Source organism: Lissotriton vulgaris, chromosome 3_2, assembly GCF_964263255.1.
Source record: "Lissotriton vulgaris chromosome 3_2, aLisVul1.2, whole genome shotgun sequence".
Taxonomy (NCBI): Eukaryota; Metazoa; Chordata; class Amphibia; order Caudata; family Salamandridae; genus Lissotriton; species Lissotriton vulgaris.
In genome coordinates, this window is record NC_141690.1 from 63,591,492 (window position 1) to 63,604,516 (window position 13,025).

Genomic DNA, 13,025 nt, shown 5'->3' on the forward strand with positions numbered 1-13,025 from the left:
TTACATTTTGGCATGATTAAAAAAGTCACTGAAATATATATGCAAGTTCAGCAATATATAAGTTGCACAAACGCATAAAAGCATTACGTTAGATTAAAATAAAACGTTTCCTCTCTATGAGGATTAGCAGCAGATCTAGTCCTACTCAGCAGTTGCAAAAGTGGCTGTAGGTCCAGCATTACTTCAAAAGGGGGATGTTTACAGACCTTAGCAAGTAACACTATATTTAGTGATAGCTAAAAAGCATAAACAATAAAAATTAGAGTGTTGGAATAATGCATGACTTGAGAACAACAGCCAACATAAAAGCATCATGGTATGGTAAAAAAGCAACTGTCAAGTGCATAGTTTTTTGGGAGAAATTTTAGTCCATAGCAGCAAGATTTAATTCGTGACACCTGTGAATGAGGAAACAGTATTCTAGTGCTGTTTGTGCATGATGTTAAGTGAGTGTGAAATCATCTCAAAGGAGTGGCATTAAGCAGCAGAGCAAGCCCCCAAACCTGTCACAGCAGCACACACATGCCACGGAGCGCTGCTAGCTGCCCAGTGACAGCACCGTTTAAATTGGCAGCTGAGCGCTCAATAAAACAGCATGGCAGTCTTACAGCTGAGGCACTATGCATTATGAGTGACAATGCATTTCAGTGCGGTGATGCGGAGCACCACACTGAAATGCGTTAGTCTAACGCCCGATGTGCGATACTTGGCAGGACTGCTAGTAAGACAGTGTTACAATACTGCCAGTGGACTTGCACATAGTAAGCACTCGTGGCTCAATGCCACTTGGAGATTCATGAGGGTGGATTTAGTTTTTCCAAATTTAGATTTGGGCAGTCTTGTCAGGGTCTCAAAGGAGGCTCTGTAGCACTCGAACTTATTTTCCAAATCTAGCTAGTTCAATTAAGCCTTTGAAGTAATAAATAAGACTGAAAAGAAATCTAGTTATTGTTCCAACAAGTGTAACATGACATTATGAATTTTATCAACGAATATTTCAGCCTTCTATACATGCTACATATTTGTTATGTTTATATTCTGATAGCTCTAAAAAAATAATAATAAGATTGACGTACCATGATTTAAGTAGCTAGAGGACATTGATTTCTAAGTCTTTGAATCTAAAAGGTGCAACAAGTTTACTGGACCAAAAGGAGACAAATGATTGCAAAATATGTATCTCACATACTAACATTTAACGGATCATTTGCTCAAAATCTCAACCTCAGTTTTTGCAAACTATAACTCAAGAAAATGTTACTCGCATGTGTTATTAACTCAAGTAATGTAGTCGTCCTGCATTTATTCCATTTGAAACCTGTAAGATTGTCTGTCTGACATGGTCAGGTTCTACAAAGGGTCATACTGGGCTATAAGGCAATCTGGCAAGGCCCGAAGGCTGTTCCGACAGCTCAGTGTATGGGCTGTCTGTGGGCGGTCTTATGATTATGTAAAACTGTTTTTACCATTGATTTCTCAGATGTTATCACAAACATTGCCTACAGGAAGCACACATCTCTCCGACGTCTGTAATGCCTTTGATGCAGGATTCTAGAGCCCTGAAGGTCTGCAAGTTATACACAATCTTCTCGACCCCAGACAAGTGGACTTAGGGAAAACTATAGAGATATCTTATGGAAAATTTAGAAATCAAAAATAACTTTGCTGGTGAAGGCAAGCCAAGGATCTTGTTAGAACAAGTGATGATCTTATTAGCAACAGAGGGCACAAATGATAAGCTATTAAGCACGTCTTCCCTCCAGTCTTAATGTGGCTTTCCAACATGGATGCCAACAATTTTTATGCTTCAATTTACAGAGGTAGACTCCTTATGAGATTTACCGCAAAAAAATGGCTGGAGGCATCTAGCTGTTTTAAGAATACAAGTAGGGAATATCATAAGCAGAACACAAAGAGTGATTAAATATCTTCTACATAGCCACATAAAAAAGCCACATTCTGTGACAGTGTAGACAATGCATTCCACTCATTCTCGCTGAGAGGTCACATAAGAGATGCTGGATGTGCCGACAACACAAGTGTTACAATGCAACAGAATAACCTTGATAGTTAAGTTGAACAATCTGATCTGAAAAACATAATACTTTGTGTGATTGTATAGTGGAAATATTTTACACAGCTTCACACAGCAGGGACCTTATAGGTAGCAATTGTGTTAGTTTCTGAAAGACAAACAATTTGTCCTGCATAGCGAGCAGCAGTCCTAGCTACGACCAGGCACAACACAAGAACAGTACAGGTATCTCTGCTGTAGACTTCCAACACAAATGGAAAAAGTACATTAGCACATTAGCACAGTAAAAGCTCTGTTTAGGAATGAAAGAAATGAAGTAAAAAAAGTTGGTAACCATACTACAAGGTTATGTATGTGTATTTGTGTAGCACACAACTGACCCGGAAGAGTATCCTGGAGCAGGAGCTGTATGGGTGAGTCGGGTTAGGTGAAGAGCCAGGTCTACAGTTTCTTGCGGAATTCAAGAACTTAGGAGGTGGGTCTGATGTGCTGAGGCATGTTGTTTCTGACTTCAGGAACGAGACAGGAAAAGGCATGACAATCAGATCTGGTTCTGCTTATTTGGGAGGGTTGGGGATGCAAGTAGGAATCTGGCTGAGCGGAGGCGTCCGGTAGGTTTGTGAAAGTTAATGTAGTTACTGAGGGCCAGTGTTGTGTAATGCTTTTTAGAACATTGAAATGTGGAGCACTCCATTGCAGACAATGGAGTGCTCCGTGCTTCTAAGAGCCAGTAAAGGCCCGCAGAGCAACATTCCAATGTTGTTTAAAGAAAGGCCTCTCGGAGCCCAAGGGAATTTCAATCCCCTCGGGCACTGAGAGGGCTTTGTTTAATTTGTTAGAACATTTTGCCCTCTTGCGGCAGAATGTTCTAATAACTTTATAGCCCTTCGTAGCTGGGCTATACCAGCTATTAAAGTCCCGCTCCTTTGTTAAAGGGCCGAGCCGAAACGCTGGAGCGGGCCTTTAATATCCGGTATAGCCCGCTACGGTGGGCTATAAGGCTATAGTATGTTTGCACAAGGAGTGCTCGTTCATGTTTTGGTGCTAGTGGAACTCTTCGAGGTGCATGATGATGCAAGTGTCATGAGTCTGGCCGCTGAGTTTTGTAGGATCTTGAGTCTTCTGGTCAGTTGAGCGTTGATTCCAGCATAGAGTGCATTACTGTAGTCAAGCTTGATGGTGATGAGAGCGTGTTTAATGGTTCTGTGAGTGTTTGTGGAGAGCCATTTGAAGAACGTGAATATCTTGAGTGTGTGGAGGCAGGAGACCAGGACTGCATTCACTTAACCAGTCATAGTGAGTTGGTTGTCGATTCATATTTCAATGTTCTTTTCTTGTGGAGTAGTCGAGTGAGGTGTCTTAGCCAACCATTACTACTTATGTCTTGTCTGTGTCGATCTTGAAGTAGTAGTTTTCATTAATTGGTGAATTCGGTCATACAAGTGGAGAAATTGGTCTGGGAGTTTAGCACCTTGTTGGAGAGGGAAGAGTATGAGCTGTGTGTTGTCAGCATAGGAAGTGGTGTTGATTCCTTATACATGGGTGATGCTGGCAAATGGGGTCATGTAGGCGTTGAACAGAGTGGGGCTGAGTGAGGATCGTTGTTAAACTCTGCAGTTGGGGTTGACAGCATCTGAGGTGAAGAGGGCCAGGCTGACTGACTGAGTTTTGCCTGTGAGGAAGGAAGAAATCCAGGTAAGTACATGATCCAGGGTACCAGCTTCATGCAGTCATTGGATAAGGATAGGGTGGGAGACGATGTTGAATGCTGGGTAAAGATCCAGTAGGATGAGGGCCACAGTGTCACCTATGTCCATGATCATCCAGGTGTTCTCTATGGGCGCAATGAATGCATGTCTGTAGTGTGACTGCGCCTGAATCTAGACTGGGTGGTTTCCAGGAGGTGGTTGTCAGTGAGGTGGGTAGTTAGATGATCGTTTATCATCTTTTCCATTACTTTTGTTGTGTAAGGTAGCAGGAAGATAGGCTAGTAGGTGGATATCGTTTTTGGGACTGTTGAAGGTTACTTGAGAGGGGTTGGGGCGGAGGTGGGAAGTACAGTAGTGTGTTTCTAAGGGTATGGATAGAGCTGTTCCAGATCAGCTACTCTGATGGGGTCCAGTCCTTTCAGGAAGACATGGTGAAGACATGGGTCTGAATCACTGGAACCGTGCTACACTCGACTAAATAGCACTTACTTTATTAGGGCAATACCAGTCTTGGGTTGATTGTGTTCTGGTTCAGAGAGGACCTGGCTTGGCACTCTGGGATGGGCTGTTCCTATTGCACCAAGATTAAAGTTGATTTCAATCAATCAATCAGAATACTTGTAAAGCGCGCTACTTACCCGTGAGGGTCTCAAGGCGCTAGGCGGGGGGGAGGGTGCTGCTACTGCTCGAAGAGCCAGGTCTTGAGGAGTCTTCTGAAGGAGAGTAGGTCTTGGGTCTGCCCTAGGTGGGTAGGGAGGGTGTTCCAGGTCTTGGCGGCGAGGTAGGAGAAGGATCTGCCACCGGAGGTCATTCGTTGGATGCTGGGGACAGCGGCGAGGGTGAGGCTGGTGGAGCGGAGCTGGCAGATGGGGATGTGGTAGCGGAGTCTGTTGTTCAGGTAGGCTGGTCCGGCGTTGTGGAGTGCTTTGTGTTCGTGGGTGAGAACCTTGAAGGTGATCCTCTGGTCGACGGGGAGCCAGTGTAGGGCTCTCAGGTGGGGGGTGATGTGGCTGCGGCGTGGGGCGTTGACGATCAGTCAGGCGGAGGCGTTTTGGATGCATTGTAGTCGTCGTAGGTGTTTGGCTGGGATTCTTGCGTAGAGTGCGTTGCCGTAGTCCAGTCCGCTGCTTACAAGGGCCTGTGTCACCGTTCTTCTTTTTTCGGTCGGGATCCACTTGCGAAGCATGCGGAGGGTGTTGTAGCAGGAGGAGGAGACAACGTTGACCTGTTTAGACATGGAGAGGGAGGAGCCAAGGATGAATCCTAGGTTGCATGCATGGGTGGTGGGTGTTGGTGCAGTCCCCAGTGTAGTCCGCCACCAGGAGTCGTCCCAGGCTGAAGGAGTGGGTCCGAGGATGAGTACCTCCGTCTTGTCCGAGTTTAGCTTCAGACGGCTGTTCCTCATCCAGATGGCGGCGGCCTTCATTCCCTCGTGGAGGTTGGTTTTGGCAGTGTGCGGGTCCTTGGTGAGGGAGAGGATGAGCTGGGTGCCGTTGGAGTATGAGATGATGTTGAGGTCGAGTTGGCGGGCCATTGTGCGAAGGGGGCCATGTAGACGTTGAACAACGTCTGGCTGAGGGATGAGCCCTGGGGGACGCCGCAGATGATGTCGGTGGCTTCGGATCAGGAGGGCGGGAGGCGGACGCTCTGGGTTCTGCCGGAGAGGAAGGACTTGCTCCAGTCAAGGGCCTTCTCCTAGATTCCAGCTTCTAGGAGGCGTGTCTTTAGAGTGCGATGGGAGACCGTGTCGAAGGCGGCTGACAGGTCCAAGAGGATGAGGTCTGATGTTTAGCCGTTGTCGAGTTGGCGCCTGATGTCGTAAGTGGCGGCGATGAGGGCAGTCTTGGTGCTGTGGTTTCGTCTGAACCCGGACTGGGACGGGTCCAAGATGTTGTTGTCTTCAAGGTGGCGGGCCAGTAGCATATTGATGATTTTCTCGATGACCTTCGTCGGGAACGGGAGCAGGGAGATGGTCCGGAAGTTCTTGAGGTCCTTGGGGTCCGCATTGGGCTTCTTGAGGAGAGCGTTTATCGGCGTGCTTCCAGCTTTCCGGGAATGTCGCTGTTTCGAAGGAGATGTTGATGACCTTCCGTAGTTGGGGGGGCAATGGCAGTGTCTGCTTTGTTGAATACGTGGTAGGGCACGGGTCTGATGGAGATCCTGAGTGGATGGAGTTCATGACCTTGCGTGTCTCGTTGTCGTTGGACCAGGAGGTCAGGCGGTTGGCACAGGTGTTGTTCACTGGGGAGGTGGGGTATGGCCTAGTCATGGCGGTCGTGGTGTTGAAGCTGTCATGTATGTCAGCGATCTTACGGTGGAAGAAGATAGCTAGTGAGTCACACAGTTCTTGTGAGGGCACTATGTCGTTGGCGCGTTCCTTTACGATGCTGAAGAGCTCTTTGCTGTCATGTGCATTGTTATCCAGACGGTCTTTGAAGGAGGATCTCTTGGCTAGTCTGATGAAGTGGTGATGTCTGCGGGTGGCGTCCTTGTGGGCTGCGTAGTTGTCTGGTGTGCGTTCGTGGAACCATATCTTCTCCAGTTTTCGGCATGTACGTTTGGAGGTTTGGAGCTCGTCGGTGAACCAGGTGGCACTCTTCCTGGCGTGGTTGTTGGAGGGTTTCTTCAGCGGGTCGAGGGTGTTGGCACAGTCGTCGATCCACTGTCTGAGGTTGCAGGCTGCTGTTTCTGGGTTGGTGGGGTCGGTGGGTGGGTTCTGGGCGAGGGTGGTGATCAGCTGGTCTTCAGTGACTTTGCTCCAGCAGTGGCGGGGCAGCTGTTGGATGCGGTGAAGCGTGGTTGGTTTCTTGAAGGTGAAGTGGATGCAGCGGTGATCGGTCCAGTGGAGTTCGGTGGTGTGGTTGAAGACAACGTGGGTGCTTGTGGAGAAGACGGGGTCCAGCGTGTGGCCGGCGGCATGGGTGGGTGTGGTGACGAGTTGTCTGAGGCTGAGGTTGGCGAGGTTGTCGATCAGGGTGGCGGAGTTGGCGTTGTTGATGTTCTCGAGGTGGAAGTTCAGGTCCCCGAGGAGGATGTAGTCCGTGGAGGCGAGTGCGTGGGTGCTGGCGAGGTCAGCGATGGAGTCGCTGAACTAAGCTCAGGGTCCGGGGGGTCTGTAGATGAGTGTTCCTCTGAGGGTGGTGTTGGGGCCGGTGTGGATCCGGAAGTCCAGGTGTTCGCCAGTGTTGAGGGTGTCGTCTGCGTGGGTGGCGACCTTGAGGGTAGTCTTGTGGATGATGGCAATTCCTAATCCGATTCTGTTGGCGCGATCCCTGCGGGTGATCTTGTAGCCGTCTGGGATGGCTATGGCCATGTCGGGCGCCGAGGAGTCGTTCCACCAGGTCTCGGTCAGGAAGGCCACGTCTGGGGCATAGGTGTCGAGCAGATCCCAGAGCTTGCATGCCGAGCGGGTGTTGAGGAGTATGCAGCAGAGGTGGTTGGGTCCAGTCCTTGGAGGTTTGGTGGCTATGTCGCAGGTGAAGGTGCAGGTGGGGCAGGAGAAAGGTCTGTGAGTCCATTTCGGGGCGGCCTGGAAGCAGGTGTGGTTTTGGCCGGCGTTGAGTGCGTGAAGGGTGCTGGCATCGTAGCGGAGTCTGGTGTGGTGGCATTCGCTGGGGGTCCAGGGTTCTGGCGCTGGGCGAAGTCCAGGCGCGGACGGGCGCAGACGGGCTTGCTTTTGGCACGCCAGCGGCGCGCCCACTGCGCGGCCTCCATAAGAGGGAAAGAGCGAGGGAGGAGCAGCTGGGTGGCGGGAGCGGGGTGGCCAATGGGGAGGCAGGAGGGCGGGGCCGCAGGGACGCAGCGGCGGGAGGAGTGTGGACGGCGGGAAAACGGGGAGAGAGGGCAGCAGAATAAGGGAAAACGGCGAGAGAAGGCAGGCAGCAGAATCAGGCAAAGAAGCAGCTGGCAGCCGTGTGGTGGCGTGGGGAGCGACCTGCCTGCGGGCAGGGTCAGAGATCGCTCCTTCACCACCTCGCGGCCTCCATCAGAGGGAGAGAGGGAGGGAGGAACAGCTGGGAGGCAGAAGCGGGGTGGCCAATGGGGAGGCAGCTGGGCGGGCCGCAGGGACGCAGCAGCGGGAAGAGTGTGGACGGCGGGAAAATGGGTTGAGAGGGCAGCAGAAATGGCGAGAGAAGGCAGACAGCATTCTCAGGCAATGGAGCAGCTGGCAGCCATGTGGTGGCATGGGGAGCGACCTGCCTGTGAGCAGGGTCAGAGGTCGCATATAACTGGGTCCAATCGAAGGTGATGTGGTGGGTAAAATAACGGTGGACTGGGATGCGGTCGGAGTGATTACCAGTGGCTCCAAATAATTCAACATCCTATCCACCACTTTTTTGTTACTTCCGTTCAAAGTTCCAAGTGCGATGGGTATGCCAAGACGTGGGTCCCTTGCTCACTGTGCCACTGGAACCAATCTTGTTTGTGTTGCTGGCATGGTGGACAAACAAACGATGGCTTCGGATGCTACCCCAAGTAATAAACAGTGGCTGAAATTTATACAACAATCCCCTCTTTTTATTTACATCACTTTAAATATTGTGCACTGAGGATTCATTTTTATGGCAGTTTAGCTTCTCATCCTGTAACAATAATAGTCTAGTAATGATAGTTTTTACAATAGTGTACACATACATTTAATATATGTAGAACATTTTGCATATTTTTCTACCAATTACTTATTACAGTGATTCTTAACATTTCGACTTCCGTGAATTCTACAAAATTACAACTGATTTGAACTGTAAATCAATGCACAAAAATAAAGAAACAAGTATACAGAACAAGTTAAACAAATACACATTAGGAAATATTTTACTTAAATGACAAACAAAAAAAATATACAAAATCAGAAAGTAAATTTCGGTGGTGAGGTGAGAGCTTTTCAAAATTTGGTTGGATTTATAAAAGACAAAGTGATATGCTAGACACTTGCTTATCAATTTGTCTTCTTTGCTCCTAATGCATGTTCTCTTTTTGTCAGTTTATACCAATACTTCAGTTGAGGACTTCAAACATCTGAACTAGATGCTGAACTTGTACTTGCTACTCCCATAAACCAAACTAAAGATACCTCTTTAGGTTTTAGTCCCCAATCTCACATTTTGCATTTACAGAGATTTAAAAATTTTCAATTTTGCTTTATTAAGTATTTTAACTATACTAATCTGAGTAGGCGAATGGGTCATGAGAGGTCCATGGCACCAGGTTACGAATCGCTGTCTTTAACATTATCTTAAAGAATACACAGGGTGGGGTCTGAAGCCAACTTGAACCATTCCAGATGCTGGAAACACATAATTAAAGAACACATTATAATTTACCTGTTGGTTGGACATTCTCTTGAATAATCTCTGCTCGATTTACTCCCTGTTCCTTCTCTTTAAAAAAAAAAAAAACAGAATGAGTTTATTATCACAACAATCTTTAACTGTTCATAAATAAGTATACTAATCTGAGCCATCAATGGCTTTGCTCCTCAAGCACTGCTAACAATATATGAGCAGTTAAACTGTTTAGAGACCATAAAGTTTTAAGGCACAACATTATGCTTTATTTACACTCATGCTCACTCAGTCAACAAAAGCAACATTAGAAGATTAGACCAGTTATAGAACTGTACCCAATATAAAAATGCCTGCCTTCGAGGTGAAACTGCTAGGATTTGGGAGCAGCTCAGAAATGGTGTGTTCTGATGCACAGAAAATGCATGGTTGTTGTTGCAAAGTCATCCTGCACCCCCATTTTTTTCCTGACTCGTACTAGTGGTAACTGACTTTGACTGTCCCTAGTTTTATCTAACCGGGCCAGGGCCAGTGCTAAGTTGAAAACACACACATTTATTAGGGTACACTATGTGTAAGGCACACCTATAATTGGCAAGAACTAACTTATATGTCCCTAGTAGATGAAAAGTAGTTTACCCAGGGAAAGGCTATCTGTTGGAAAGAGCTCTGCTACACAGGAATGCCAGAGCAGGGGTAAGGGGACATAAAGCATGAAGCTACAAAGAAAGAACACCACATGTAGAGAATGTCAGGTCTATCTACCGTCATCCCCTCAGACTGAGTCAGGTAGCAGGCTTAAGGTAGGAATCTGCAGATGTTAGGGGAGAGCTATGGAAATGAGCCATACTGAAGGTTGGTTTAACTAGTTCTTACTCCTCAGTTGAGATTTCAGCCATACTGAATTTTGGAGGAATAGTGCTTTCTGTGAGAAGATTATGCCTCGCTTTGGAGGAAGTGGTCATGCTCTGGTGTGTTGCTTTGCACATTATTGGACAGAAGTGCTCTCATGTTTGTCCCCAGAGAACACTGAATAAATATGTGAGAGGAGCAGAGCCTCTGAGATTTGCTGCTTGAAACTAAGAGAAGAAGAAGGACTGCCATGCCCTGCATTCTGACTGCCTGGGCCTCCTGCAAGCTACAGATTAACAGAGCTCAACTGGACAATAACCACCAAGAATCCCCTGCATGGAATGCTTCCAGTGGATTTGTAAGGTTGTGTCCAGGTGCATTGTGGGAATTGTGGTCCCAAACATTCAAGGACCAGCTTTGAGCTTCCAGACCTCGGGCTGTGTGTTGGACGTTTTGGACCCTCAAGAGGAACTTCAGGAAGAAGTTCCAGAAGTTCTTCTTGAGGATTTTGGGAAAGATATGAAAATGGAGTTTAGTATGCCTGAACTCAGAATCTAAAAATGCATTTTTTAGTAAGTATGATTTTTACATTTTGGGTTTAAAAATAACACTTTTAAAAAGTAGGTATTTTCTTGCTAAGTCATCCTTAGTGCCTCCGCTAGGTTTGTGTTTTGATTGTCTGGCTTTGGAGTTGACAGGGGCTAGGGGTTGTGCATTCTGTTCAGACAGCTGCTTGGGGGGTGGGGGGAGGGGAGGAGTGTCCTGCCTTTCTAAGGTGAGTCAGGGCTGGGCTGATTAGACCTGGGTTTCATTCAGAGTAGGGGGAGGATATTTCTTTCACACCTGAATGGGCCTGGTCTGCCTGGGACAATGCTGTCTCCACCTCCTGCCGGGCAACTGAACCAGAGAGGACATATCTGGTTTTGGCTGGGCAAAGAACTTCTATGCCATAAGAGAACACATTACTTTGTGCTATAAAAAGTAGGGCCCTGATCCCAGACTTTTAGATCACTTTTGGACTTCAAGAGGAACCCCTGCCAAGGAGAAGAGCTGGATGAAGCTGGAGGAGGAGTACTGCCCCTTTGCTGTGTGTTGTCCAGGGTTGGCTTGCTGTAGCTGTTTCTGTCAGGGAAAGGAACTGTGTATGTATTCTGCTTGACAAAGTATCTCCAAAGGCTTGAGGTCTCAGAAAGAGCAAAGACTTCACCATCTTTCTTGGCCCAGTCCCTGCAACTGCTGGTTGCAGTCACCGCCAAAGAAAAGAGCAGCCGACTGTCACAGAGTCAGTCACTGGTTTCTGTGTCCTGACGCACCGCAGAAGGCGCCGCTGCACTTCGCACTGCATTTTTGGCTCATCGACGTCGCAGGGAAACCGTCACCGAGCCATTGCTTGAACTGCATCCTGTGGGCACTGCACTCTGTACCGCACTGCCTCAATTCAGTCGGCCCGGGAGTCACTGACATCGTTGCTGCCCGACCAGAACATCTACCGGCTCTTTCACCTGCACTGTGACCTGCCAGCACTGCATCTAGCAATGCAGCACACCACATCATAGGCCTTGGTCGCAATGACACTATTGAACGACTGTCACTGAGCCGCTGCCTGTACCGTGCGGGCATCACCCGCTGCACCGCTTCCACTTCACATCGCAACCACAACGGTTGCCCCGACCGACTCGTACCAATGGGATTGGCTGCAACAAGAAAGGTACTGTCTATGACTCTGTTGATGCTTTAGCTGGCCCGTAAAGACACGGTCGGCTGGAACTGTTAGACTCTGTCGTTTTCAGAAACACGGAGCCACCGACTTGGAAGAACTTTGTTTTTCAGCTATTCTTGCAAATTGAAGGTTATCCTGCAAAGTAACTATTTTTACAGTATTGTATGCTGGATTTTTGTCGTATTTGGTCTTATTGGTTTAGATAAAGTTTTGCTTATTTTTCTAAACTGGTGTGGTGTCCATTTGTAGTGTTTTCACTGTTTTGATGTATGCATGCACAGATGCTTTACATACTGCCTCTGTGATAAGACTGTCTGCTCTTGCCAAGCTACCAAGGAGGTGAGCAGGGGTTATTTTAGCAGCGTTTCCCGCTAATCCAGACTAGGAAGAAGGGTCCTTACTTGAACAAAGGTGCAAACTGTTGCCAACTAGAGATCCTCATTTCTAACAACCTCCATAATGGGACCAACTGAACCGTGAGAGGCAAGCCAACAACCTTCTACCTTGAACCAACCTTACCCGCTGGCTTGTCCTGCTGAAAAGCTCCGGAGGTCCAACTTCCAGAGTTTGTCCGGGAGCTCCCTGAAAAGCATGCCTGCAAACCTTCACCAAATCCGACCTGGTGAAGAGCACCGAGGGACACCAGCAGAAAAAGCTCCCAAGGTGAAATTTTGGTATAATTTTAAAAATAACAATATTTCCTATTTTTATGTTGTGTCTTATCTCAAGTATTTACTGAATTGGTGTTTTTAAATGCTTTAAATACCTGTCTCCTAAGTTAATCCTGCCTGCTCGCACCCAAGCAGCCAGGGTTGAGCATGGGAATAATTTATTAAGACCTGTACTGAGCCCTAGACTGTGTTAGTGGCCTTACTGCCAGTGGTACAAGCATATTTACCACTACTAATAATCCACTTTCCAACAGTTATGCTGAAACACTTGATGCAGGGTTGTTCTTTTCAGAATGGAGTACCTAGCTTGCACAATCACACTTGTCTGAGTTAAAAAAGAAAACTAACTGCCAATATCTTTTTAGTCTACCCACACCATGAAGCATATTGATGGCCGAAAATGTAGGATTGTGCAAGCCTACACAAATAAGTAACTGGCCAAAAATAGGTTACTTTCCTGCAAAACGGGTCCTGGTTTTAGGTCTGGTCAGAACTACTCGTTACTTTTTAAAAAATCCATAGAAGGAGCTTCTGAAGAGCATTTCCCTCTCACCACAGGGAATAAAATAGTCTACTTCAACAGCCAGAATAGCTTGGACTATGAATTAGGACTCCATGTTCAAATTTAAAAACTAAGTCTTGAAAATCTGCAGTTGGAGATAATTTATTTATGTATGTATTAATTTCTTTATCAGATCAATCTTTCTCTGAAGTAGGTCCAGTACTTTGGAACTCTCCCTATTCCTGCCCTAC

General features: G+C 47.2%; 1 protein-coding gene across 1 annotated transcript in view; it reads right to left on the reverse strand.

The window, feature by feature from the left end:
• SMIM20 (small integral membrane protein 20) overlaps positions 1-13,025 on the reverse strand; it is a 113,954-nt gene that overhangs the window by 45,795 nt on the left and 55,134 nt on the right. The window contains exon 2 of the mRNA XM_086964006.1: positions 9,069-9,125. Within this exon, the coding sequence (XP_086820132.1) occupies positions 9,069-9,125 (57 nt within the window). The remainder of the gene's footprint in view (positions 1-9,068; positions 9,126-13,025) is intronic.